Consider the following 27,539-nt stretch of genomic DNA (forward strand, 5'->3'; position numbering starts at 1 on the left):
TCAACATAAACATATTTTTATTTAAAATAAACAATGATATAGAATAAGTAATGCCATATAAAAATTATAAGGGACTTGACACAAATTCTAACATGCTTCACATTGATGGCAAAAGCTTGTTTATTAGAAATATGGCAAAATACAGAAAGTTTAAAAAGAAATTTTAATCTAAATTCAACATTCTTCCATTAAAACAATTAGCATTAAATTAAATGCCCAAATAATGTTAGCAAAATCTTCTGCCAATAAAATAAATACAAGAAAGAATTGTATCAATAAGAAAGAAAGAAAACAAAGAAAACACTCAAGGACACATGCATGTTAAAGCATCAAAAGGTAAATAATTTATTACTTACTTTAAAGAAGGATAAGCAAAACTAATTTAGCTTCTTTGTAAAAATAATTTCCCAACACACAGCTCTTTGATCTAAAATTCTGTTGTAAATCCAAAGATTTTATCATAGACATTCATAGCATACAGTTTAGTCAAGGGAAAACTTTTTCACTCACAAAACATGCATCTAACCCAATAAAAGCAGGCTACTTTCTGGTATTTCCCCAACATGTTGTGCTTACATTGAGAACAAAACAATCCTTATCCACTCTCACAATGATCCACATTGACATGTTTTCCAGAAAACCGTTGTTCCTTTTGCAACTCACTGAACAAGATAATATGCTATGTGGGCAAGTAATATACTGTACATTATAAAGAGTTTCAAATAAAACAATCCTTATTCACACAAAAAATACAAGTTTCATCTTCAACAACAGTGTTCAGTCCCACTAAGCTAATGCAGTCACTGGGGCAAAAGGTCTTTAAATAAATTCACCTGCAGTAGAAAATAACTTTCTTGTTCTTGTTTGTGAATATACGTCCATATACATCCATGTTATTTCCAGTTTCACATTCAATTACTTCAAAATGCTGCTGGCAGTACATGCTGAATGCTACGTAGGAATAAAATAAATTTATTAGGTATTCATGTCCTTAGCTACATATGAATGTAATGTGTTTACATTGTGTGCTACATTTTTTCTACCTTTCTCAGTTAGTGCAAGAAGAAAATATATAATACTTTTTAAATTTCTGTTGACGTTCTTGCATTCTTATACAAGGAATGTCTACACTCTTAATGCTAGGGGTTTGTGTCATGCAAGTCAGACATACTGTAAATGCAGACAAAGGCAGTTTAATAATTTCAAGTTGACTCTTTTCTGAAAAATGCAAACATTTTGAAGTCAATGCCACATTTTGACCATTATTTAAATGAGAACAAACATTCACCAAACTTACAAAACAGAACTTATAACTATATAGCCATCTTAGAAGTGCAGTAAAGTAGTCCACGAATTTTTTTTCAATGTATGTCACCACAAACTAAAGATAAAGATTGCAGTTGATAATCTGAGCAACAAATATTTTCTTTTATTATTTGGCTTTTCTATTTCTCAGCTAAGAGCAAATACATAATTAGCATATAATACTGCAATTTCATGGAAAAATAAATGAGAAAACTGTAAATAAGAATAAAAGTAATATATGTTTAAAAAATATATAGCAAGTTTAAAAGGCAATGCACAAGAGCCATATTGACTAAACTTGCAGTATTCTGCATTTAGTTTTGTACTTTAGTTGTTTTTGTTTTACTTTATATTTGTTTACTGAACTACTAACTTATTCTGTAAAGCTTACTAAATTCCACCTCTGGAGATATTCATTGTGGCCTTGTGAGCAGATACATGGCTTTTAGCTCTAAATTAAACAATTTATATTTAAAGAATTTATTATAAGCATATCATTATACTGTATCTGAAACACATTGAGAATAAAAGTGTGCTATTTCACTAAAACAGCCATAAGCATAGTGCGCATTTAAACTTTAAAAAATAGAGAGAATTTATGGCACCTTATTTCCAGTTGGCAGGTTGGGAGCTAACCAGCTTCAAGATGATATGATAATATTTGCATTCAGGTATTCAAGCCACTGATAACAAGTATTTTAGCTGTCATGAAATGATAAGATAAGATAAGATCACTTTATTAGCCCTATACAATTTCTTGCATTAGGAATTTGTTTTTTCACATACCCTAGCTTGCTCTCCATGAAACACACAGACAGGGAGAGAAGCTTGGGGTCAGAGCACAGGGTCAGCCATTGTACGGCGCCCCTGGAGCAGCTGGGGTTAAGGGCCTTGGTCAGGAGCCCAACGGAGTAGGAATCCTCTGCCGGCTGCGGGATTTGAACCAGCAACCTTCCAGCCACAGGCGGACATCCTGAATCACAGAGCCCCCTGTCTTTTTTTTTTAAGTGCAGTTCATTATATATTTTCAAATACCTTATATGAAAATCAGACAAATGCAAAATATTCAAAAAAGAAAATTGAATTATTTTTTCTTTGTTTTATGTCAGTTAATACAAAACTTTTTTTAAACAAGCATATTACACTGTTTAACCTGACAGAACAATAAAAAGCAACAAAAAACAACTTTTCAAACTTATTTTTGAAAGAATTTCTGAAGAATGGAGAAATCATACATTTAGTTTCCTATGGTCAAGCTCAGTGACGATGTTCGAAATTAATGTTCCGTATTACATTTGGAGAAATTTGTGCATCCAAAGCATGCTTATCCACAAGGAAATTCATTATGTTCTTTAAAAATCACAAAAAGGCGCTTATGCATCTGCACTGTGTGATAAAAAATCAAAAACAATCTGTGTATTGTGTACAAATAACCTGGGAAAGTAGGCTCTAAAATCTGCATCGCTAGTTGAAAGCACAAAATTCATAGCTTTCATTTCCCCCCTGCAAAAACAACAAATATGCTGACTTGGTACAACAGCTTAGGGAAAAATAGCTACCTTGTGTTTTTCCAGCTGCTGAAAGGTTTGACTTTTATTAGCTACTAGAACATGAACTGGAGTACCTAAGCCTCAGAGTATCCATGGTAATTTAGTCTCATTTTATAGCCCACAAATTATTTATGACACATTAAAAAGTGATACAGTATCTAAGGCATACAGTTTCATTGTATTATATTTCTTCTAATACTGTAGGTGATGAAAGATGGAGAGGAACTATATATTGATTCTGTAGAGTAGAAGAACAAGTAGAGGAAGCTTTTTTTAATTGAGGGTTTCCTTTGATACTGTTGCTGCCATGAGTTCTTGGAGTTTATTTTCCAAAATATTGTCAGTATTCCAGTTTTCGACACCCATCAATGATTTCCTTTCTACATCTATCAGCTCTAATGCAAAAATCCATTGGACAATCACATTGTTTTATGTAATGGGGATAGAGTTCTCCATTCACTTAATTTCAGTATTCCCTGTGAAAGCTCAATCTGTCCTTCCTCTCTCAGAAAAGAAAATCTTACAAAACCACTGTGAAATATCCTGGAGTTAAACAAAAGGGTGTGTGTAGACAGTGTAGAAAACCATCTTCAGCAGAACTGATAGTTATTGGTTTTCATCAATGGTTGGTCTTCTTCTCCTTGGTCACATGAGTCTTCGGAGCACTTCGGGGCATCACAGGGTTCAGGCTGTTCATCTACAGCATTGCGCTCAACATTCTCATAGATCTGTTTTCAAAGGAATCCAGGAGGAAAGTCAGATCCTAATCTCACCTACTGTACTTCCTTTCTTCTACATATGCAGTATATAGGCTCCTTAGCTGTTTCTTGCACCTGTCTCACTAGTGCATAAACACCCTTGGAGTACTGAGGTGGGTTCGGTCAGCCTCATCTTTACAGTAAGGCTGCCTTTCCCTCAGCTGGATAGGTTAAGCCAACAAATTCTAACACTTTTTGTCTCAGTATGACATTTATTAGGATCTGACCAAACTACTGAATACGTGTTTTGGAAAACACTGCCTGTATGACTTCGCAATTTTATTCTAAAAAGTCTTTTTGTTTGTTATTATCTGATAATAGAAGTCAATATAAAGAAAGCAGGCAAGTTAAGAATGTACAGTAACATGGTAAAACCTCCTCTCACCTGGTGTGTTTGATCTCCCAGCAGTCTCTGAATGAGCTTGCCTATTTTGTCAAAGGTGGGGCGCTTAGTTGGTTCAAGGTTCCAGCACATCTTCATGATTGTGTACCTAAGGAGAAGTTTTGAAAGTCTCTAGCCTTTTTAAATAAAGAATTTACAGTCAAGGTTTTTGACCTTAAAAATATAGTAAATACTGTGACTAGCGTCTCTCCACAAATGATCTGGGGTCTGGCCTTTATCCATGGCATTCCACCCCTGATATTCCCAGAACTGGCAAAGAGTTATACAGTACTAAGATCATGTGGCTAACATGCAGAACTAAAGACAAGACACACACAGAGTATTAATATATATAAAAACAGGAACAGATGACCAACACTTACTTTAGCAGGCTGCAATAATTCAGGGAAGGTATTTGCTATGTTCTTGGAATGGAAGTTTACAAAACGATTTCCCCCCCCTAAATGCCCCCTACTAGTTTCCTACTACTATAGGAAAATGATATATTATGTACTGTACCAAGCTTAATAATAACTGTCTAGCTGAATCACAAAGTAAACACAGGAATGTCTCCAGATTTCTGACCATATACAGTACTATTAGACTTACATTTCAGGCAGTGCGTAATCTGGTCTCGACATCTGGTAACCATCTTTGATCATTTTGTAGAATTTGGTATCAACCAGTATGTTGGGATAAGGGCTCTTACCTACAAAAATAAAACAATCATTTAAAAAATTAAATATTGCATCTCAAATGGGCTTACAAGGTCTTTTCAATGGACGTCAATAAGTGACGTTTGGGAGGGATGGCAACGATAAGTCAATCTCACACAGCTGTACCAAATCACCATCACCACCAAACTAGCTACATAAACCAACCAGAATCCCTCACTTTGTATTCATCTCAAGAATACCTCTTCCGTCCCATCTCCACTTTTTGCTCCACATGTCTTGCATAGTGTAAATCACAAAACATGAAATAACATAATCTTTCCTCTAGCTAGAGAGTGGTAGGTCTGTACAAGATGGCAGCTCTTGTCTGAAACCACATTCCCCAGAGAACAGTGGTGAATGACCTGCTGTGTGCAGTCATCTGACCAATGAGTGGATGATGATTGGTCAGGTGACATATAAAACCAGGAAGCGACCTGCTACCTGCTACCAGCGGTCATTGACCTCTGCTAATATGGACGCAAGCAGAATCTCTGCTACGCTCAGCATGTGAGACGGAAACAGGGATGCAACTGACTGACTACTCAGGAACAAGATTTTGTGAGGGTGAGTATTTTAAATAGTTTCAGAGAGTGATTTTAAATCTTGGTATGAGACTGACTTGAGAGATAAATTATTTTTGAGAAGAGTTTTGGAACAAACTTGTTCTGGAGCCATCAAGCAGCTTAGTAGCCTGGCTGTGCTTTACAGAAGGATTTATGATGTTTAGCTACAGCTCAGACAGAGCTAGATGTTTGTTATGTTTTGGAGTATATTGCCACATTGTAAATAGAAGAGCACTTATTTTTACTTCATAGTTACTGTACCATTGTGTATCTGTTTTCCCTGAGTCTCGCCTATTTAAATCCTGATAGGCTCCCTGTCCCATCATATACTGCACCACAGCATCATCATTTATAATATATACAGTAACTACTTCAGACCATATTGAATTTACAGAGCTGTTTTCAGGTTTTTGCTTTGTCTAACACATGGAAAGACCACAGTAACATCAGACAGATCCTGTCTTACCCAGAGAGAATATTTCCCACAGGAGAATACCATAGGACCAGACATCACTCTGTACAGTGTAGACACAGTCAAAGATACTTTCTGGGGCCATCCACTTGACTGGGAGACGTGCCTGTGGATAAAGTATTATTCAAAAACAAGTCTGCCAGTTTCTTTAAAAACATTGCATTTATGTGTCATTGACCTAAAAAAAGTATCATATTTATCAATTGTGTGACAACGAAGAAAGAAATACTGGTTTCTGGCTCAAAAATACTGATCAAAATGTGAAAGCAGCAGACTCCAATAAAGAATTTCTGTTTAACCCTGTAATTCAGAGGTACAGTATGTACTAAAACATTAAAACCTGGACTTGAGCTATATCATCTCCAGAAATCTAATATGAAAACCGTCTCAGGTTGTGAACAAGGCCTATTGTGTCATCTCAAGTGGTTTTAATTGTTTTACAGTGCGAAATTAGGAATCTATAGAAAGTGAAACAATATATAATAAGAAACAGGGCAAAATGACAGAGTCAGAAGCAGTGGTGTTTAAAGAGATCAATTAGCCGGGGTTAGAGACACTCCCACAATTTAAAATTAAGGAAATTCAAACACATTTTCAAAACAATGCAACTGAAAGAGTTGTTTTTTTTATCCTTCGTTCATGATGTTCACTCACATTTCCTTTTACCACATAGCTGGAATCATTCATAATATCTCTGGCCAGCCCAAAGTCACAGATCTTAGCGATGCGCCCATCAGTCAACAGCACATTCCTTGCAGCCACATCCCTGTGAATACACTACAAAAAGAATGCAAGTAATGACTGTTGATGAGTAATGAAAATAAAACTGCTGTATGTTACTGCAAATGATCAGCTTGGAAGAAACAATGCATAGCTGCTTCTGTATTGAGCACCTAAGGCTCAGGCTAGTCTCTTAATCACAGTGATTTAAGAAACAAAATCAAATGAATTGCAGCTGGTAATGTATATAATATAAAATATGACAGTTTGATGAAAGTAAATTCAATTGACCTTTTTTTGTTTATTATTTACAGTATACTCAACCCAATATCCTGTTGTCCTTCAATCATATAATATTGTTACAGCTGTACTGTAGGTGACTATGCATGTGTCTCAAAGAATCTAGAAATAATGGGTAATGCCTAGCTAGTGTTAACATTTCCAGGTTCAAATGGGGATTTTTGTTGAGATATAGGGGGTCCAGATTCAGTGATCAAAGCAATGTAAAGTTTACCTTTGTTTACCTTAGTTAATTAAGTTTTGGGTAGATGATTAAGTAATAATCAACAGTCCAGAAAGACACCAATAAGCTTAGTTCAAGATAGAATAGAGGGTTAGAGGATCAGAAAAGAACAAAAGAGAAGACAGGAATACACACCATGAAAAGCATGTGCCTGGCGAAAGGTCCTTGTCTAAATCATCCATAAAGATCAGGTCTGAGCTAAAGTATTTGAACCTGGCTAACAGAGCTTGCTATTCTGTGTTAGGGAACTCTGATTTCATGAGTGAAGAATCCCTTGGTTAAAAACAGCCTCTTCTGGTTTATGAGTGCATTTCAGAATACGGAGATATGTTCCCATTCATTAAATGACATCTGAGTTTTCTATTTAGTTCAGAAGGCAGCATTAATTTATTCTGGCTTTTGTAGGCATTCAGAGTTGAGCACTTGGTTAAGCCTTGGGTTTTTCTGGGTGGTTAGGACGTTAGGTGTCTGGGATGCCTTGTCTTTAATCTTGTATTGTACGTTGGGTACATATGGTAATGTGTGTTGTTAGTTGATGTTGTGTGTAGTGTAGTGTGTGTCACTGTCATTGTTAATAATTATTTGTTTAACCAAGTGTGCCTGAATTATTACTCTTTTCACCAAAATTGTGCCAGAGAACAAAGACATCCCTCTACCTATACAAACTGCTCAGATATATTCTTGTTAAAATCCTTACAAATTGGGGTTTATGATTATTTATTTTACTTATTGAATTATCTGCTTGGTCATTACCTGATCTTCTCAATTTTCGTAACCCCCCCCCCCCCATTTTTTAACAATATTAAAAATATCAGCGTATTATTTTATGAAAACACTAAACTACCTAATGAAACATAGAGCCCCGGCTTACATTTTTCTCAGCCAGGAAAGACAGTCCTTGTGCCACTTGGTAGGAGAACCTAAGTAAGTCATCCATGTCAACTGGCCACGTATCTTCTTTAGTTTCATCACAATTGGTGTCTGCGGACCACAAGAAAACACAAAGTTTCAGAAATTTGCTTCCTTGCCAGCATTTGGGAAAAAAAGTCATTTTTGAACATAAATCTTGTGTAAACATGCTTGTCATTGTCTAATAATAATAATAATAATAATAATAATAATAATAATAATAATAATAATAATAATAATAATAATAGTAGTAGTAGTAGTTGTAGAAAATGAATCAATAATAATTATAAGAATAATTTGCATTCATGTAGCACTTTTCATCACAAAAGATCCCAAACAACTGATTTGTACACACTAAATATATACCACATTAAATATTTTCAATGTAGTATATATTTTTCTGCTTTTATATACTATATACTTTTATATATACTTTTTCAGGTTTATTTCAAGGAGCTGTAATTTCCAATTGTTTTTTGGTTCTGTGCGTAGCACCTCCATATAAATGCATATTGAAGTTGCAGAAAAATAAGGTAAAAAGAAGAGTTAAGCTATATACTGTAGGATGTTACTAGCCATGCAATGTTTTTGAGAATTAATGCTGTTATTAAAAAGGGCAAATTGCGAAGATTTACTTAGAGCTGCATGTGAAGGCATAAATCCAGGCTTCATCTCCAGGTACCCATCCGAGCAGGCGCTTGAAATGCCACTGTCACTGCATAACCAGAGAAAATTCCGAAATAATTTGAACCTCAAAAGACACTGTTCTTAGATATAGCGATAAGATTGAATCTTGAAACATACGATTCTCTAAAGGGGAAATGATGCTAGGTTCAACATTACTTAATAATTTTAAGAGACTACACAATAATAGCAGCTAAAGCATGATTTATGTAGCGATGATGTCTAGTATAATTAACAAGTATTTGGTTTATGTTGTGTACCTTCTTATGTACTTCTTCTCAATGCACAAATTCTTGTAGTCATTGACTTCTTCCATTCTGCTGGGCCCGCTCATGTAGGCCAGAAAAGTTTCAGCCTTGTTTCTGAGGAAGTTCAGGAGGTCTCCATAACTACAGTATTCAGTGATAACAAGCACTGGACCTGAATGTAAATGCAGCAAAATTCAAAATTACAGTCTCAGAGAAATGCTTTTTTCTACTTTTGTGGTTGAAAGAAATGGCAAATTCAAACTGATGACAAACAATAGTTTTGTTCATTTCTGTAACAAATACAATATGATGGATTTTTAAAAAGATGTTATGGTCCATTTCTGTCTTACTTGTGTGTTATACAGAGATTGTGAAAGACTAATACTGGAAACAGTTGTCACGTGTCTATATATAGTATACATATTGCAAAGGACCCCTGTCACTTTTTTGCAATGGAGGATACACCCAAACAAAGCAAGAGGCTATGGTAAAAGATTATTGCTTATCAGTGTTCTTATTCAGTTCCAGGAAAAGAATGCTTAGTTTTGTTATGGTTTTGTATGTAAATGATTTTCCACTAGAGAGGAAGTTCAAATGAGATGGATTCACTTTGTGAAATGTAAAAATTAAACCCTACAATCCCTTTCGAGTCTTCAGTTTAAACTATTTCATAATATAAAGGCCAAGGTCTGAATTCTATGTGCATCCCAAAATGTTTACTTAACTTTTATAGATTTCTAAAACTGATAGAAAACCTACTCGAGTACTTTGTGACTGCGACTTGAGTCAATAATTTGTCACCACCCAGGTATGAGTCAATAAATTATTGCCATATAAGATATAAACAGGAGTTTCCAGAGAAACTATCACATCAGAATTTTCTGCAGTCTTAAAATTGATGTTTTGAATAGATTTCAGGATGTTGGGTGGTCCTCAAATTCAAACAACAAATGCATTAAAAGAAAGCTGACATACACAAAAGCAAACAGAGCCAAACATACCTCCATGTGTACAGGCCCCCAAGAGATTTACAATATTCTTATGATGTCCCAGGTGACTCAAGATCTTCAGTTCAGACATGAGAGCTTCTCTTTCATCTGAATGGGCACTGGCTGCAAAATAAATATAAGCATAGGTATTTAGCCATTTACTGTATACTGTATTTTGCTTTATATTTTAGTTTTTTTAATTTAATGTATCATACCTAACCGAAATTGCAGTCGTTGCATACTTTTTAATAAACCTAACTAATGTAGTCAGACTCTTACTAACAGATTAAGTAGTGGAGATTGTAAATCTCTAAAACTTACATTTTACTGTACATTTGTGTTTCATATGTTTCTGTAAACAGACCTAAAATAGCCTTTTCATCTCAAAAGTAGACACTGGGAAACTTCAAGAATGTATTTTTAAGAATGTCAGCGAAGATGTTTCTGGAGCTAAAAATGAATGGTAGAAAAAAGGAACAAAGCAAGATTGAATTTGAACCAAATTCAGTTGACTAGATTGTTGGTCTTGTTTGGAAAAAATAAAGATTGAATGGATTAAACAGATTGTACGCTGCAAAGACTTACGCTTGAGCATCTTGACAGCCACACGCACAACATTGTCCTCCTTTCCCAGGCCATAGGCTGTGGCTTCAACCACCTTCCCAAAAGCTCCAGCACCCAGGATTTTCCCTGCAAGAAATCAAGCATGACAATTGCTTCCTTAGTCCATTTACTTACTGGAAAAAAGACAATAAAATCTAAATTAAAAACAGATATTTTGTAAAAGTAATGATAAGACACTGCTGCCAAGAAGACAAAAAGAAACAGTCAAAAGAAGAACTCAACTCATCTGAGAATTTAACTTGTGAAGATAGTTCAATTGACTTTATCACTGTTTCGATTTCATTGCTTTTAATAGTTCAGAATCATCCATTATATTACAAAAAGGCTAAAAGGGACTTACAGATATATTTTTTTACTTAACATTATTTACATAATCCTGATAAGGTGAGTTTTTATTATAAAAAATGATAGAAATTTTGATAGAAATGATAAGGATATTGTTTAGATAGAGAACACATTCAATGATGGTAAGATGGAAATATGTATCATGCTTCTCAAATTCAACTATTTCACGTATTTTATATGTGATACAGAGAGAGAAAGGTCTGATTTTTAAGGTCAGACAATGTTATAAACAATTTTTCTCATGTTCTTGTTTATTAACAAGGACACTGAAAAGGCTTATGAAATTGCTTATAAAAAAGGAAAAAATAAAGCTTCACACTGCATTGAATGTGAAGGCTCTTTTTTATAAGCAAATAGAAATAGTTCAAAAGACACGTCTACCTTTTTCTTTTGCTTTCAATGTGAGTTTACAGACAAGATACAAAAATATTGGGAAGCAGGTATAATGTACATGTACATCAAACCACACAAGATTCTACACCCTAACCTCAAACATCCACCAATCTGTGCTTCTCAATATCCTTTTAAGCATGCTGGGTGACAGAACTTAGATTAGCAACTAATTCTAAGTTATTACTGGAACCGAAACCATACCTAGACGCAGTTTGTCTCTGGGGAACTCCCATTTCTCATTGTATGGCAGTTGTGTGGGATCAATAAAGGTGTAGTTGTTCCCATCACTGCTTTCAATGATCTTCCAACGGATTTCATACCTTGGTTTCTGAAAACAGAGAACTTTGTATAAGATTGGTATGGGCACATACAAAGGACTGCAAAATTGTCAGAATAAATGTTGTGGATGAAGATGTACTCAAAATGCAAAAGCAGCTTTCTCTCAAACCAAAAGTTTAGTTTGTTTTAGTTTGAAAGTTTAAATGAAGTGTGTGAAGCCTGGTCTGTGGCCTTCTCATCATTCTCAACAATGAGGAATAAAAGAGGCAAAACATCCACCTCAGACACTTTAAGAGCAAAACAGGTATAATGCAGTAAAAAATAAGTATCCCTTTTTTTGGATTGCATGTATTGTTTTTTTGTGTGAGTGAAATGACTCTCTAGTATCTCACTACAAAAACTTTGTTCTCATCTTTAGCAATTATGGTTATCATCTGTCTTATTGTAAAAGTATCAGTTGAAACCAAACTTGTTTTTGTCTATTTCTGCAGACTGTTCCATCCCTGTTGCATGTCTTGGGGCCTGGTGTGGCTTTTCGCTTGCATAATCATCTGCTTCAAAACGGATGACCACCAAACCTCTTTAAATCTGGATTTAGACATTAACATTGCACAACAATATATTGCTATGGCTGCCAATTTAGATTCATTGTCTGTTCTTGTAATGTTGATCTCGATGCATCTCCACTGTTAACTATTAGTAATTCTTAACTATTTGCAGCCTACTGTATGGGTGTCTCATGCCAAGCTTTTGACAGAGTCAGATTTTATTTGTCCATATGTCTTATGGCATTCCCAAGGGTTTAATTGAGGGACACCTTGTAGTTTTCATCTCTGTATTAACTCTTCCTCAGATTACTTGTCAAGCCATAGGTTGTATTTCTTCGTTAATACTGTTCACATTTACTGGCACATTGAACTTCACTATGAACTGGAAGTTTATATTTAGTTTTTTTCAGAGATTTCAGATTCTGTTAAAAAAAATTTAAAGTATTTTATAGAGGTACTGTTGCATATGCCATGTGATTTGTAAAACACAGAACGTATGTGTAATAGAATGATGTTAATGAACATTTTAAATATACAGGACAATTATTAATAAAATGTCATACCTGTTTATACTTGTATAAAAGGATAATTAGAAGCACCAGGAAAAGACAAGCCACTGCCACTGATCCTGCTAGAGTTGTTGTGAAAAGAGGTGTACCTGTAATGTGATATCAGGGACTTTTATTAGAAGAATCAACAAAATACTTTTCTTCATTAGGATTTCTGTCTGCTTCACAACAACGCCTTAGCTGAACCAGAAATCATAGGATGAAGTCTGGTGACTGGGGTAAAATAGAGCAATGACAGGTTTATTTTATATGCAACAATTCTACTCAACTACTGTACACTTAAATGTTACTTAAATGTACATTTAACTGCACAGACAAATGAAAGTAAAGATCTTATATTTAGCTTCACTTCAATCCAAAAAGTCCTGGTTCAAAGTCTCAGTTCTTTACAGAAAATCATCTCAAACGAAAAACATACAGATAAACAGTTGAGTTTGAGTGGACACTCTGATCCACAGTTTGTAGTCTGAAAGATTTGTGTTGTTCTGCAGTCTTACGTAAAACTTCAGTAGTAAACGATGCATGGCCCTCTCCAGCAGAATTTGATGCCACACACTCCACAGTCATCCTCTTAGTGAAGGGAAAGACACCCATGGAGCTCTCCACTATGTAAATCCCATCGTGTTCCAGGTATATACCAGAGTTTGCATCTGATGAGAGCAGCTCAGAAGTTCCTGTTTTATTGCCTTTGCACCTGCGGGCCCAATAATAATCAACATTTAGGAAGGTCACACTGCAATATGGTAGGATCTAAAGCAAAATCAAAAATAAATTCAGAGATGAATCTGAAAAATGTGCATTCGTCTTTTCATGCGCCTTTAGCAGATGCAGAGTTCTGTGTAAGAAAGCAAGTGCAATGGACTTTTTTTCTATACATACGTGGATATGATTCCTGAACATTGGTACCACTGAATGTTGGGAGCAGGGTACCCAGATGCTGTACAGGTCAAGCGGCTGGTGTTATGCCATTTCACTGAAGCTTTAGGCTTCTCTGCCAGAGGGAAGAGATAATTCAACTTTACAGGTGAAAGCAGATTTTAGATTGCATTCAAATAGTGCAGGATGCTACAAGAAGCTTTACCAGCAGCAGTGATATGCCAGCAGCCATATCACCCTGCAACTTACAACTGGCAACCCACTGAAGCTAAGCAGGTCTGAGCCTGGTCAGTACCTGGATGGGAGACCTCCTGGGAAAAACTAAGGTTGCTGCTGGAAGAGGTGTTAGTGGGGCCAGCAGGTGGGGCTCACCCTGTGGTCCACGTGGGTCCTAATGCCCCAGTATAGTGATGGGGACACTATACTGTAAACAGGTGCCGTCCTTCGGATGAGATGCAAAACCGAGGTCCTGACTCTCTGTGGTCATTTCTCGAAAAGAGTAGGGGTATAACCCCGGCGTCCTGGCCAAATTTCCTATTGGCCCTTACCAATCATGGCCTTCTAATAATCCCCTCTATGGGGATTAGGGGTAATAATAATAACCCCTCTATGAATTGGCTTCATTACTCTCTGCTCTCCTCCCCACTAATAGCTGATGTGTGGTGAGCGTTCTTGCGCACTATGGCTGCCGTCTCATCATCCAGGTGGATGCTGCACATTGGTGTTGGTGGAGGGGAGACCCCATTACCTGTAAAGCGCTTTGAGTGGAGTGTCCAGAAAAGCGCTATATAAGTTATGGTTAAAAATAAAACTCAACTCAATTTTAAATAAATTGTTAACACTATCAAACTGTATTTTCCACAGAAAAGGTTTAAATTATCTGTAGATAAAATTGGAAAAATGCAAGGGAAAGCTGTATTGTAAATTGGCACTACCCCTTCAAATATTACAGCACTGTATGGTGATTATGAAAAATTTGTTTACTTTTGTAGTAGGTCAGAAACCAGCCTGGTTTTAACTGGTTGAGTAAGATGGAGGTTTTCTTAGAAAGTGAGATATTTGGTTTATAGATGACATATTTAGTCCTGAGATGTAATATGAACTTACGGTGTAGCCGAACATGAAACTTAATTGAAGCATTTGCCTTGGTGCTCCTCGCATAGAATATGTACTGCCCATGTTCTTCAGTTTTCATTCTCTTTAGTAAAAGATTTGCCTTATATCTGCAGAAAAAACACAGACTCAGCATAAACTCACAACTCAGTAGTTTTGGGTTAACGAACTCCACTGAAGTTGAAAATGTGGTAAAGACTATACACTACTTCCCTAAAATGGACGTCACTTTGCTCTTTTGTCTTTTTAAAGTCTCCTACAGTATGCTTCCTCTTGAGGAGACCAATTTCATAATAACTTTTGTTGACCCTGGGATCTGGCTAATTGTTTGACCAAAGGTAGACCATCAGCAGTTTCAGAAAGTAACAACTGTCTTCTCTCTTTTATGCACATTCAGATTTGAGAAAAACAAACCCTGTTTTCTCAAACAAGAGATATTTGAGGAGTGAATAACCTTGCTTATTTAGCATGATTATTTTCTCTGATATCCAAAAGACACGAATAAAGCAGAAGTAAAACCAAAATTAATCAAAATTATTCTTCAATAATGAGGAAAGCAATTGTAAAACTTCAAGGATATTATAAAATGATTCCTTTCAGTTATGAATCCCCTTACTCAACTAATTCAATTATAATACCCTTACACGGATCACAATCCTTTTTTTCAGTTTCCATTAAGAGTTACAATTTTTACAAATCCAAGATGCTTATATCAAAACAACAAGACAAATAGCACCTGTTGTTGAATTCTTCGAAGTGTTCTTCATGTGCAGAAGTATTATGAGTTCTGGGTGTATCCCATTCTTTTGCCACAATGGCAGGGTAGGCCTCAATCAACACCTTCAGCTCCAAATCCTGTCCTTCTTGCACTTCAAGGCTAGTATTCTGTGGGGTTGAGAGCCTAATGAAAGGTTTATCTGCAAAAAAAAAAAACATTTTGTAACTGGAAAACAACTCCTATGGCAGGATGCTGTTAGCTTCTATGAACTTAATACTCAGAATACGCTGGAACTCAAAAACACACATTTCAATCTAAACCACAATGACACTCAGATTGCTGTTAGATTGGTGCCAATGTACAGTTTGTCTTGGAGGGAGTGCTAAGGCCTCTTGACGACTTCAGTAACCTACCTACAACTTGCAGATAAGTTGTAGAACTGTTTACACCAGCCTCATTAATTCCAATGCAGGTTATATTGCCTGTGTCTGACATGCTCACTTTAGGGATAGTCAATATACTCCTTATGGCCAGTCGACTACCCTCAGAATGAGCTGCTTCTGAAACATTCAATGCCTGAAACATAAACGAGAGAAGATTTGGCAAACAGTAGCTGATATCAATATCTGATATTTTGGTGTCTAGTACTGTGTAGAGTGTAGAGTGTAGATTTTCTGGATCTAGAACAAATCATAGAATTAAATAATGTTTCATATATACTTGCATCAAAGATTAAGTATCTACGCTACAGAGTAAATTCAAAACAAAACAAACAGATAACTGTCTTTGGTAGATTATAAATTCACTATAATAAACTACATCAAGTTCCCAGTCCAGGAATTTACACTAATCCAATAAAATATGATAAGGGTCTTGTATGTACTGCATTAATCATAGGGCTTTAAGATTTAGTCTGCAAAGTGTTCAAGGTGTCCAATTGTGAAAAAAAAATATTACAATTACTTCAAGGTATTTGAAATGGTTCAAGGCAGCACAGATGACTGAAAACCAAATGAAAGGTATTTCATGCTTCCTCAGCAAGAATAACAAATACAAGCACATTAAGATGTTTCAGTCCTGCTGTTTCTACTAGCAGTTCTTTCATGCTTTTCCCTTGAAAATGTATCTCAGGACTCACCTTTCTTGTTGAGTGCTTCCAGGTAACATTATAATTAAAGTTTGGATTGTGTGTGGTGCAACTTATTTCAAGTTTCTCCCCAACAATGCGTATGTACTCATCTGTCTCCAGAAACACGTAGGGTGGGAGACGCAGCTCTACGGGCAACAGAACAGACAAATTGAATTCTCAGGCTCAAACTCATCATTGCTTCATCGAAAAGTCAGACGAGAAGCTAGAAGAGGTTGGCTTACTTTGAATCACATTGATGGAGAAAGCACTGGAGACCTTCTCGATGCCGTTCTTTGTGGCCCGGCAAACATAGTCAGCATTAAAACTAGGCTGAAGGTTTTCGATGGTTATTCCTCTCTTTGGGTCAGCAGTGTAATTCATTCCTCGTGGGACAGAGCTGCCATTTTCCATCCGAAGCGAGAAGTCAGTGGCACTGGGATCGGTCAACAGGCAGGGAAGAAGAACGCTTTCCCCCTCCTTCTTCAGGAAATGATAGTTGTAGCTTCCTGTTATGAACAACTGACTAGAATCTGCAAGAAATGAACACCCAAACTCCTTTTGTCATTCTTTCTATATACTATTTCTGATCACATCAAGAGACATAGTGAGCAGTAGATCTGCTTAGAATTTATTATTTTTTCATTTTTAAGAAAATATATTTTACCTTATATATCCACATACTTTACTTCTAGTCATTCAATTTTTATGTATGGATAACAAAATAGCTCTTTTATGTTATTGTCCTCTTAGCATAGTATATATTTTTTTCAATATAGGCTAAACTAAAAGTCCTTGGGATTCACAACAATTATTTAAATTACATACATCACTTTATCTCATTTTATTTCAATTTTCCACGTATAAGATATGTAAATTCTTTCTTATGGAAATAAACATATTTATATTACTATTATCATCTAATGGAAGTTGCAAAATGTTTAAATTTGCTATGTGATAAAATGTAAAATCAAGTAATTTTATCCCATGTGATTATGAATGATCAAGAAAATGAAATCAAACTAAAGCAAAAAAACATTGTTTACCTTTTACATACACATGCACAGAAGAAAACAAGTCTGGTTGATTCTGATATGCACATTTGTATGTTCCTGTGAATTCAGATGACTGAACTCTGGCTCTGAAAATACTGGAGGTTCCATTGTTCTTTATATACTTCTTATATTTTGCAAGTCTGACAATCCAGGTCACAGTGTTGTCACCATTACAGCGAAGATTCAGAATCTCACCAGAATTCATGACCATTTCTGGCACATTTGGTTTGATCTCTGGTGGCTTTAAATCTGCAAATTTAAAGGGAAATATTAAAGATGATGACTACAGGCAATCAAACAGGAATTGCAGTGTTCTGACATTAATATTTAATTTGGGACCTGCCCATAAAAATGACTAGAGCCATAGAGTTGGTTGGGGGAACAATTTAGGGAAAAAATGCAATAGCTGCTGCAACTATATCTTTGGATATAGTACAATGTATGTGCAACAAATGTTCATATATCCACATTAACATTTACCAAAAAAGACCATTGCACTGTATGCAATGTTACTGTCATGAGCAAATCACAGAAAAGTAGGACATGTGGATTGTACTTATGGAGAAACACGTGAAAAGTTTATTCTATCCACTTTTTTGTGGTCCAGTGTGGCACAGAGTGAAGTCTTTTTCTCAAAGGTCAAAAGGTTTGTCAATGTAATTGTGAGTAATGACCATTTTAGTATTCTGAGATATAGGTGAACTAAGCTGCTTTAAGGTTTTCTAAGACAAAAATACTGGGCAATCCAAACAAAATAGATGCATTATAGTAAGTAACAGTTACCATAGTCATCTTATTAGAGCTATTATTTTAAAACAATGAGATGGTATTGCTACCTGACCAAGGTACCTACAACACATTGTTTTGGTGAAGGACTATATTAGGTTGTTCAGAAACACAAGTAACTGCCAAAATAAAGGAAACGCCAATATAAAATGTCTTAATAGGGTGTTTGGGCCACTAAAAGCCACCAGAACAACTTCAATGCACCTTGGCATAGATTCTATAAGTGTCTGTAACTCTATTGGAGAGATGTGACAGCATTCTTCCACAAACAATTCCATCATCTGGTGGTTTTTGTTGGAGGTGGAAAGCACTACCTCAGGCACCACACCAGAAACTCCCATAAGTGTTAAATTGTGATTAGATTGGGATAAAACATAGCATATGGTTTACATCATTTTCATGCTCATCAAACCATTCAGAGACCACTCATTCCCTGTGGATGGAAGCATTGTCATCCTGGAAGATTCCACTCTCTCTGGATAGAAATGCTTCACCATAGGAACATAATTACTCTGAATTGCTTTGCCTTTATTGGCATTTACCTTTCCCTCTGAGGGGTTGAATGGACCTAAACCATGCCAGGAAAATGCACCCCACCCCATAACAGAGCCAGAGAGCATCCTTCACCATGGGAAACCATGGGTGAAGGATGACTCACCCGACCATGTGATTTTTTTCTACTGCTCAGTAGGCCACTGCCTGTGTTCTTTGCACTTCTTTACTTCCAGAAGTGCATTATTAGGTGTAATAAGGTGTTTATGCACTGCTACCCCACCATAGTAGGCCTCTCTGTGAAGTTCTCGATGGACAGAACTCGATGAAACTGCCTGGTCATGTCTTAGATTGACATTTGCAGTCAACCGATTAAGAGTTGCTCGTCTGTTTTGAGTTGGATCTCAAACTTGTGCATAGACATCATGGCTGAGGAGTACTGTATGTGCTTTTGTCCACAGTTGTCTCTAGATGATAATCTTTTTCTCAGACTTCCATGCCAACATCACCTTAGCCACTGCTCCTTGTGAATCACCAGCAAGTTCAACAAAGGTGCCTCAGCAATCACTCCTACTCCTAAGTCACTGAGATCTCTCCATGGGATCCAAAATCATGGGAAACTGGCCCTGCCCAAAATGTTTATACCCGATCCTAAGCAAATGGGATGTTAATTGCTTTAATAACTCAGGAGCCACACCTGTGTGGAAGCACCTACTTTCAATATACTTTATAACCCTCATTCACTCAATAGTTTCCTTTATTTTGGCAGTTACCTGTATAATGCAGTGCAAAATCAAAGGTAGTGTAAAACTTTATATGGAGGTCTCTAGTCCTGGTCCTGCAAAGACTAAATTTAGTCACAGGATTGACATTCCTGGACCTGAAGGACCAGTGCATCTGTAGTTTTTCAATGTCTCTTAAAAAGTACCAGTGCCTGCAGACCTGGAAGAAGCTATCGGTTCCCATTTAAGGTAACAATGAGCTGGAATTGGTTGTAAATAAATACTTGCAGACACGCTGGCCTTGAGAACCTACTGTAAGTTAGATAGTTAGATTTTTGTTCCAAGCCATCCATGAATTGCTTTATGTTACAAATCACCAATTTAACTTTTAGAATTCGGACAATTTCATGACATATTAGACCTGCAGGATTGTGACTCTTCAGAGTCAGGATTAGAAAGCCTTGCTTTACTGTTTTCAAGAAAAAAAACTGTTTTAGGAGAAAAGAAGAAATGAAAGCTAGTCTGCCAGCACAGGCTAGAGGGGTAAAAAGAAGATCTTTGAGCAGAAATGTGACAACCCAGAACATCAGGAAACACATTGCACAGCCATAGCTAATTTCAGATTCAAGAAAGGGCTTGCATTTCCCATCCTCCCTCTCAGTTCTGCTTTTACTACTGCAGGATGTTCTGGATAAGAATGGACCTATATTGCATATTACATCTACTGCTGTGACCAAAGTCACACAAGCATTATGTGTCAATAGTAGGGTGATGCAAACCTTTTGGACACAGATGTAGAATTTCTGTGAACAATTTCAGTCAATGGACCTGTTCCTAAGGCACAAAAAGTGCCTGAAGGAGTTAATGCAATTAACTAAATTAGTCAAAGACTAGTGCATATTTGGATCTATGAAACCTATAAATTTATACATAGATTTTGTTAGTTAATTTTGACTGAACATTACATCCTTCACCACAAAAACTGTTTCAAATGAATGCGTTTAGGAAGATGTTTTGAACTGTTTTAAAAAGAATTAAAAGAGGAAAAAACTGGATCTGCCTTTTCTTACATTCTGTTATTGTTGTGAGTATTTTAACTGACATACAGTGACAGACCTTCTTTTAAATTGCTAACATTTATTTTTTCTTTTTATGTTAAGTTTTCTTCAAAAGGTTTAGAATTCTTTAAGATTAATTTGTAAAGTGCCAAAACAATCGTTTTTTCCCACATTGCAATTATGTATTTTGCATTGTAGCATATTATAAACTTATTTTAAACTTAACTTTGTATTCAAGTAAAACTTTAAACATGTATGAGTGTATAACATAGATACAAATCATGCATGTGTATATACTGTAGTCTCCCTGGGTGTCTCAATTCGTAAAGGCACTCCTGGTGCACAAGTTGCATCCCATAGATATCACTGCTTCAAGTCTAAAACCAGTGACTGTGACCAAAAGTCTGCAAGCTTGGGTGTGTAATTGGCCAAATGTTATCATGATTCATAGATTAGTATTGTCTAGAATATTCTCTGTGTTCCACACTACAGCAATGCGAGTAACATTAGAAGGGCTTCCTAATTACAACAATTTTGATTTGGTGTTAGATGGCACAGATAAGAATTAAAACGTTAAGATGGACTTGTAAATGAAGGGCTTGTCTCTGTTTCACAATGTGCTCACATGAGTAACTGTAAACTAAAGTAACAACTACTTAACGCAATCCATGGAAGGTCAACATTGACCTTTTCTACACAGTGCATTATGTACGCATAAAGACAGCTATTTGTCCCTTCTCACTGAAACAGAGAGATCTAAACTGTTGAAGAAAATGCCAAAGCAAATAATTACCTAAAAAGTGAAAGAAAGAATAACCTCACTTATTGCCTATATAAAAAACACGTATACTGTACATTGCTTAAAATTAGTAACTACAGAGATAAGTTAATTGGCTGATGGCCTTAATTGTAGTTTAGAAAGTTTCAACTTGCTGTAATTTCAAAGTCTGCAATCACTGCCATTGCTTTCATCACATTTTAAGATACTACAGAATTACCAGAATGAATAGATTCCACATTTTATTCTTTCTGGATATAAAACAGCAGACAGTAAGAATGAAAATTAGTCTTCCATAACTTCTCTTCTGTGGCTGATTACATAAGCGCCTCTGAATCTATGAGAATAAAACCCTTTGAATTTATGAGAAATTACGTATTTCAGATATATTTTTGCACATTGGTTCTGAAATCCTTTACCAAGGAGATTCTGTCTTTCCCTATCATTATTTGCTTTGCCTTACTGCTCTGGATAAAATTATGTTGAAAGTGAAGAAACTCATTTATGAGAGTTAACTCCAGATGAGTTAAATTAGTCTGATATGACTTGTAGAAAGGATTCAGTTAGAACATAACCCAGGCTAATTCTTATATCTCTTCTTCAACTAACTTGAAGAGGCATAAAGTTTTGAAAACTCCTGGAAAGGGACTGATCATAAGGTCCTCAAGTTGAGAATAACTGAGCTATAGTTTGAAGTCGGATTTAAATATGACGATGAGTAGTGACATAGTCAAGAAAAGCTTCTTGCAGTACATTATCTACAGCACGCATCTCACCAATAAAGGTACTGTAGGTGAAGGGACTACAAAACACTAGAAAAAAGAAACACTTGAACACAATACTTATTGCTCAAAACCAAACTATGAAAACTGTCATTTTAATGCAGAAGTGAAAAATGCAAGGATATTCAAATTGAAAAATTAAAATACATTAAACAAAAACATCAAAGCTCAAAAGTACCCTCTTACAATATTAAACTTTAGAATGGAATGTTCAAAGTTTGATTCAGGTCAACTACATGACATCCTTGTTCAACAGTTTTATTTTAGATTGATGAGAGTTATGATTTTTTGCTCCAATATAGAAGATGTTAAAATTATGTAGGGCATAAATATGTACAGGTGGCATGGTGGGACCCATTCTTTTTGTATTTCCCACCCAATTTAACATTGTCATTTGTTTTTTCTCCGTCTTGGCACATACAGTAGCTACAAACCTGAGACCTCAGAGGGAATCTGTACAAGGAACTTCTGCAACCCACCCACCTTCGAGCTCCTTATCTTTATCCATTTAACAGTATCGAGCCACTTGACACTATCTTTTGTTGCTGCACAGTCAACACAACCCGTACCAGAGCTCTGGTACTGATTGGCATGCAGGCACATAGGAAACTGCGGTGCTACATTTGTAGTGAGCTGTGGCAAACTAATCCGATCCATTCTATGGCAATGGTCAGCGAACCGCGTGCCAAAAAATTGGATAATCCGTATCACAGTTGCCATGGCTATACTGATCTAGATTAGCCACTTGGGAACCCAAAACATTTTTTTAAGAAGAATATAATCTTTGTATTATTACGAGGCAATTGTGTTCATGTGAAAATGAATGATAATTATGGATTGTAGTGGCAATCTATTCATGAAAACACCATAATAACATGCGGCTATATTTCAAAGAAAATGAGAACCATTGAAAAAAAAACACATGATCTACTGAAAGGACAAGTGGACAACTGTTGCCTTGAAGTCATACTTTTCGAAAGTGTGAAATAGTATTTTGTGGTACAGCACTAATAAAATTTTGTAGTATCACCATCTGTTTTCTAAACATAGAACAGAAAAGTCTTAATACATAACGTAATATATTTAACTATATGTAATACTGCAGTTTCTTTAGTAATTCTAACGATTAGAATTCTATTTTTTCGTTTTAAATATGGACATTCCACCTTGAAAAAACAATAAAACATAATTGCAGTGAGTTGGAAATATTTAATCTATAATGCATGATTAGATAAAGTAAGAAGCTGTGTCAGCATGCGTAGGCTGCAAAGAAACAAGTAAAGGTTTATTCCATGCTGAAATACGAAGAAACGAAACACAACTTTTCGGCTGTGGAACCTACTTTGGGTGAAGTGTCTATCTACAGTATGTGATTAAATAACTCCTTTGTCAGAGATGTTGACTGAGACAATAGCTACTGTACAGCACTTGCAGATCAATAGAAATAGAGAGAGCATTCAATTTTGTTGTATGGACGTTGCATTTCCTTGTGTCTCTTATCATATGTTCAAATGCCTATAAAACAATATTATTTTAATGATCTGCAAATACATTTTAATATGCTGAATAATTTAGAACCTGTATGTCTACCTACAGTATTGTCAGGTTCATGGCTGGTTTTAAGAGAACTTCCACAGTTTAGAAGAACAGAAGCAAAGAACAGGGAGTTGAGATCAGTTCAATGAGGGCAGTTGGTAATGTTCTTAAATTATATTTTTAATATCTATATTACAGAGTGAGCAGTGTATTTTCACAATAACTCATTTTAAGTTTTAAATATGAATATTCTTTCTATAAATAAATAAATTATTTCATTGTATGTATAACACGTTTTTTAATCTTTATAATTCTTCTACTTCCACCTTTTATGAAAAGAAATTTGATTTACATTTAAAAAGATCTGTTTAAAATATGTAGAAAAACCCTCAAAGGCTCACAAAATCATTTTTATGATTAACAAAACCAAAACACTTGGAATCAAATCTTTCTTTGTAAATAAAAACTGATCAGATTATGATTTTTTTTGTCTAAATACGATGGAGTTTATACTCTTGCACTTATTAATCATATGGAAGATTTTGTTTTAAATAGTGATTTGGATAATTGGAATAATGCATTTATAACACATATTGCCTTTTTTAATTAAACTATTTTGTAATCATCTTTCAAGAGTTGCCTTTTGTGATGATAACTGCATCTAAAATATGACATTTTGTTAGATTGCCATAAAATGGCTAGTTGTCTGGATGGTTATTCATAATATTATTAGGGACAACAGAATGTGTTTGTTTCATCAATGGCCCCTGCGGTGTTTCCATACAGAAAAGGTTATGTTTTCATTATGACGTCATCCATACATCCATACATTGTCAAAAAGTCCCTTTTTCTGATGAGACTTGTGGTGCCCCTGAGGCTGTCACAGAAGCACAGGGTGCAAAACAGGGCTAAAAACACAAGACTGTTCTTGTGCTGGATGGGGTGCCAATCCACCATAAAGAAAACAGAAGCAGGGATCATTCAGAACAGCCAGTCAAACCCCAACAGCATGTCTTTATACAGCAGAGGAAACCCAAGCACCAGGAGAAAATCCAGAGCACATACAAACTCCAAGCAGACAGACCTCCAGCCTAGAACTGAACTCAGGACCCAAGGGCTAACAAACAAGCACTAACAGCCTCACCACACTGCTGCCCTTGTGACTTCATGCTATGCTCAATATTTCCTTTTCAGAAAAAGGCACACAGCAGGAATGAGCAGGTTTTGCAGAAAATCACTGCACTTAAACCAGACACAAGATTTTCAAACCTATTTTATTTAGTTACTCCAGGAGGATACAAGACCAATATGCTAAACAATTTGGATTTAGATAATAATTTTAAAGAGTTAATAATTATTTGAATTTATGGAGAATTCCATCTCAAAGGACCCCAAAGAGCTTTACATACAGCAGAGGATCCAGGAATTATAGCTAAATCAGACTGTGTAAACCCAGACTGAAATTTGGCTAAAACATCAAGGTAATCATTGTGTCTTGAATGATCAATTATTCAGGACATTATTTTAACACCTCAACAGAAGAGCAATCATTGTCTATGAATCTATTAAGAATTAATTTAAAGCTTTGAAATAGAGGAAGTTAAGCGACCATCAAAAGAGCTCTTCTTAAACACTTGATGGAGACTCAATATTTTCTGTTTGAAATGAATTTCGCACACCAATAAGTATAACTCTAGAAGAGGGGTGATATTTATTATCCATGAGCTCACAAACTCATTTTTGAAATTATTCTGGATAACGTTCCTCAGACCTGCATGATTTGAGACTTCAAGCAATGTACTGTATCTTTTTTACAATGTTTTAAATTGGTCTTTTCATTATATTTTTACTACTGTGGTTATTAACATGTATGAAAGTTGTACCTGTCTGAACAGATTTGCATAAAATGAATGTCAAAAATCAATACAACATTTAATGTATATGCACGTATCACCCTCCTGATAAAATTCCATAGATAAAGTTACTGATTAAACTGATTAAACTGATTAAAAAATCACCAACTCTTGTGTTTAAGCTCTTTGGTTTTCCAAATGAAGGAATTACAGGTTCTTACCTTGGGCTGCACAGGGCAGTACTCCCAATATCAGAAACAGGTGAAGCATCCTGTTTCGAAAGCAGGGAATACAGCAGAACTCCTCAATGACAGCTTGCAAAACTATTCTCTTCAAGACCTTGAAGGAAACTGATGACTGTAATTAGCTGTCAGTTCTTAGCCATCAGAACTTCTTCTTTCTTTGCAGGATACAATGGTTATGTAATCTAAACCCAAATTTGGATTGTCTGAAAAAAAAAGACAAAGAATGTGCTTTAAAACCTGAGTGCAATTAGATGGAACAAGTACTAGTGCTTCATCTTGATGTTATTTCACCCTCAATTCAACTTTTTATAATTCCTGGGAAAAAATGTAAATTTTATTTATTTACATAAAGTGGGGCATTGAAAAACGTAACAAATGAGTAAATCATTGTTTCAATGGAAATGGTTTTATCCTACTGAGTAACAAGTAAATAAGCTTTATTATTCTGGTTTATTTAACAAGATCTGAACATATTCTTTGCATTCTTTGCTTAGTTAAGTTTTAAATGTTGTTTTGTTGGCCATGGAACAGAAGACTTATTATATATGTATCATGGAGGTACCATTTTAGCATCTGGACTCTATTGGAGTCTATGTTTTCTGGGGGTTCAAACTGTACCTATCTGACTTATGTAAAGACAGGGATTGCTTGAGCTTAAGATGGTTAGCAGAACAAGGCACCTTGTCTTCACAAAGAATTCATCCATTTTTTCCTCCTGCATTCACTTGATTGAAAATACTTTTAAAAGAATATTATTTCTTAGTAGTAATCTGCCAATAAGACAAAGCAGCTTTAGTTTTCCCATTTTTGATGTCACAATCAAGTGACAGCATCTGAACAGAAGTTACTGGGTGGCAATGAAACCCATCATGTCAGCTTGTAATTGAATATATACATTGTCTTAAACGTCTGAAGAGGCATGATTACATAACAGATAATTACTTCAAAGTCAGCTCAAAGTCCTTGGGGACATTTGAGAATTTGTAAAAATGTGTGTCTTTCATTTTTTATTTTTTTTTCAGAGTTTTGGAAACAATGCATCTCAAAAACACATTTGTAGTGTTTGCCTATTCTGCCATCTTTGTTTAACAATTAAACAACAAAAACTGTAACTTCAGTTGAATGTTATTTTGAATATTATTTCACCTTGTAATACAAGGTATGTTAAATTTGAATAGCATCTGCAGTTTGGTATACTGCATATAGTTTTTAACGTTTCATACATGCTAAAACATATAGCACATGTTAAAAGTTATAAGCATCACATTTGTAAGAATCATTAAACATCACATAATAATGTCATTCTTTGCAGTTAAAAATGGAAAATATAGCTCTTCTAAAGAAATTATTAATTCCATCTTCTACGTCTATAGAATAAAAAATAAAGACCTACCTTTGAGCAATTGTCTCCTGTTTGGAATTAGTGAAACTGTAAAAATGAAGCAGAAGATTCAATTGTCTAAAAAATTATTGAAATTCCTTTTTATGCTGTTCTCTTCTCTTAATATTTTCCCAGGTCCTGCACGAAGACCGTATACTAAATGTTTCTTACTGATCTGAAGTTTTAACTTTTTAACAACAGATTCTGCAAAAGTACATGCAAGTGAAGCAAATAAATTAACACAGTTCAGCATAATAAGTAAAACCTCCATGGTCTGTGAATGCGTATGACCCATTAAAGGCTAAGACATCTTAAGAAGCTTCTTGAATGAATTCATTGATGCTCTACTCAAAAAAAGGGTTGTGGAGAGACCTCATGATGGGCATGGTTTGCGAAGATATTTTCAAGGTTGTTTGTGAGAACATGCTTTTTATTTTTCAG

General features: G+C 35.5%; 1 protein-coding gene across 1 annotated transcript; it reads right to left on the bottom strand.

Annotated features, from left to right (window-relative positions):
- csf1ra (colony stimulating factor 1 receptor, a) lies at nucleotides 1-27,262 on the bottom strand. Its single transcript, XM_088604355.1, has 22 exons — nucleotides 27,111-27,262; nucleotides 25,694-25,920; nucleotides 17,457-17,714; nucleotides 16,656-16,943; nucleotides 16,423-16,559; nucleotides 15,698-15,860; nucleotides 15,303-15,483; nucleotides 14,561-14,676; nucleotides 13,457-13,568; nucleotides 13,075-13,271; nucleotides 12,572-12,666; nucleotides 11,383-11,509; nucleotides 10,405-10,509; nucleotides 9,832-9,942; nucleotides 8,843-9,002; nucleotides 8,534-8,613; nucleotides 7,861-7,970; nucleotides 6,401-6,523; nucleotides 5,741-5,852; nucleotides 4,605-4,704; nucleotides 3,999-4,104; nucleotides 1-3,583 (listed from the first exon to the last, which is right to left on the bottom strand). The coding sequence occupies exons 2-22, from the start codon at nucleotides 25,740-25,742 to the stop codon at nucleotides 3,446-3,448; spliced, it is 2,868 nt and encodes a 955-aa protein (XP_088460481.1). The 5' UTR covers nucleotides 25,743-25,920; nucleotides 27,111-27,262; the 3' UTR covers nucleotides 1-3,445.
- Between the last annotated feature and the right edge of the window lie 277 nt (nucleotides 27,263-27,539).

This window comes from Lepisosteus platostomus, chromosome 13, assembly GCF_059453375.1.
Source record: "Lepisosteus platostomus isolate fLepPlt1 chromosome 13, fLepPlt1.hap1, whole genome shotgun sequence".
NCBI lineage: Eukaryota > Metazoa > Chordata > Actinopteri > Semionotiformes > Lepisosteidae > Lepisosteus > Lepisosteus platostomus.

Excerpts from the sequence above, each read along its gene's own strand:
- csf1ra (XM_088604355.1), bottom strand. The coding sequence starts at position 25,742 with ATGCTTCACCTGTTTCTGATATTGGGAGTACTGCCCTGTGCAGCCCAA. Across the intron at positions 8,614-8,842 it reads GAGAAGAAGTACATAAGAAG|TGACAGTGGCATTTCAAGCG; the intron begins GTACACAACATA and ends CTGGTTATGCAG. Across the intron at positions 3,584-3,998 it reads TGGGAGATCAAACACACCAG|ATCTATGAGAATGTTGAGCG; the intron begins GTGAGAGGAGGT and ends CTTTGAAAACAG.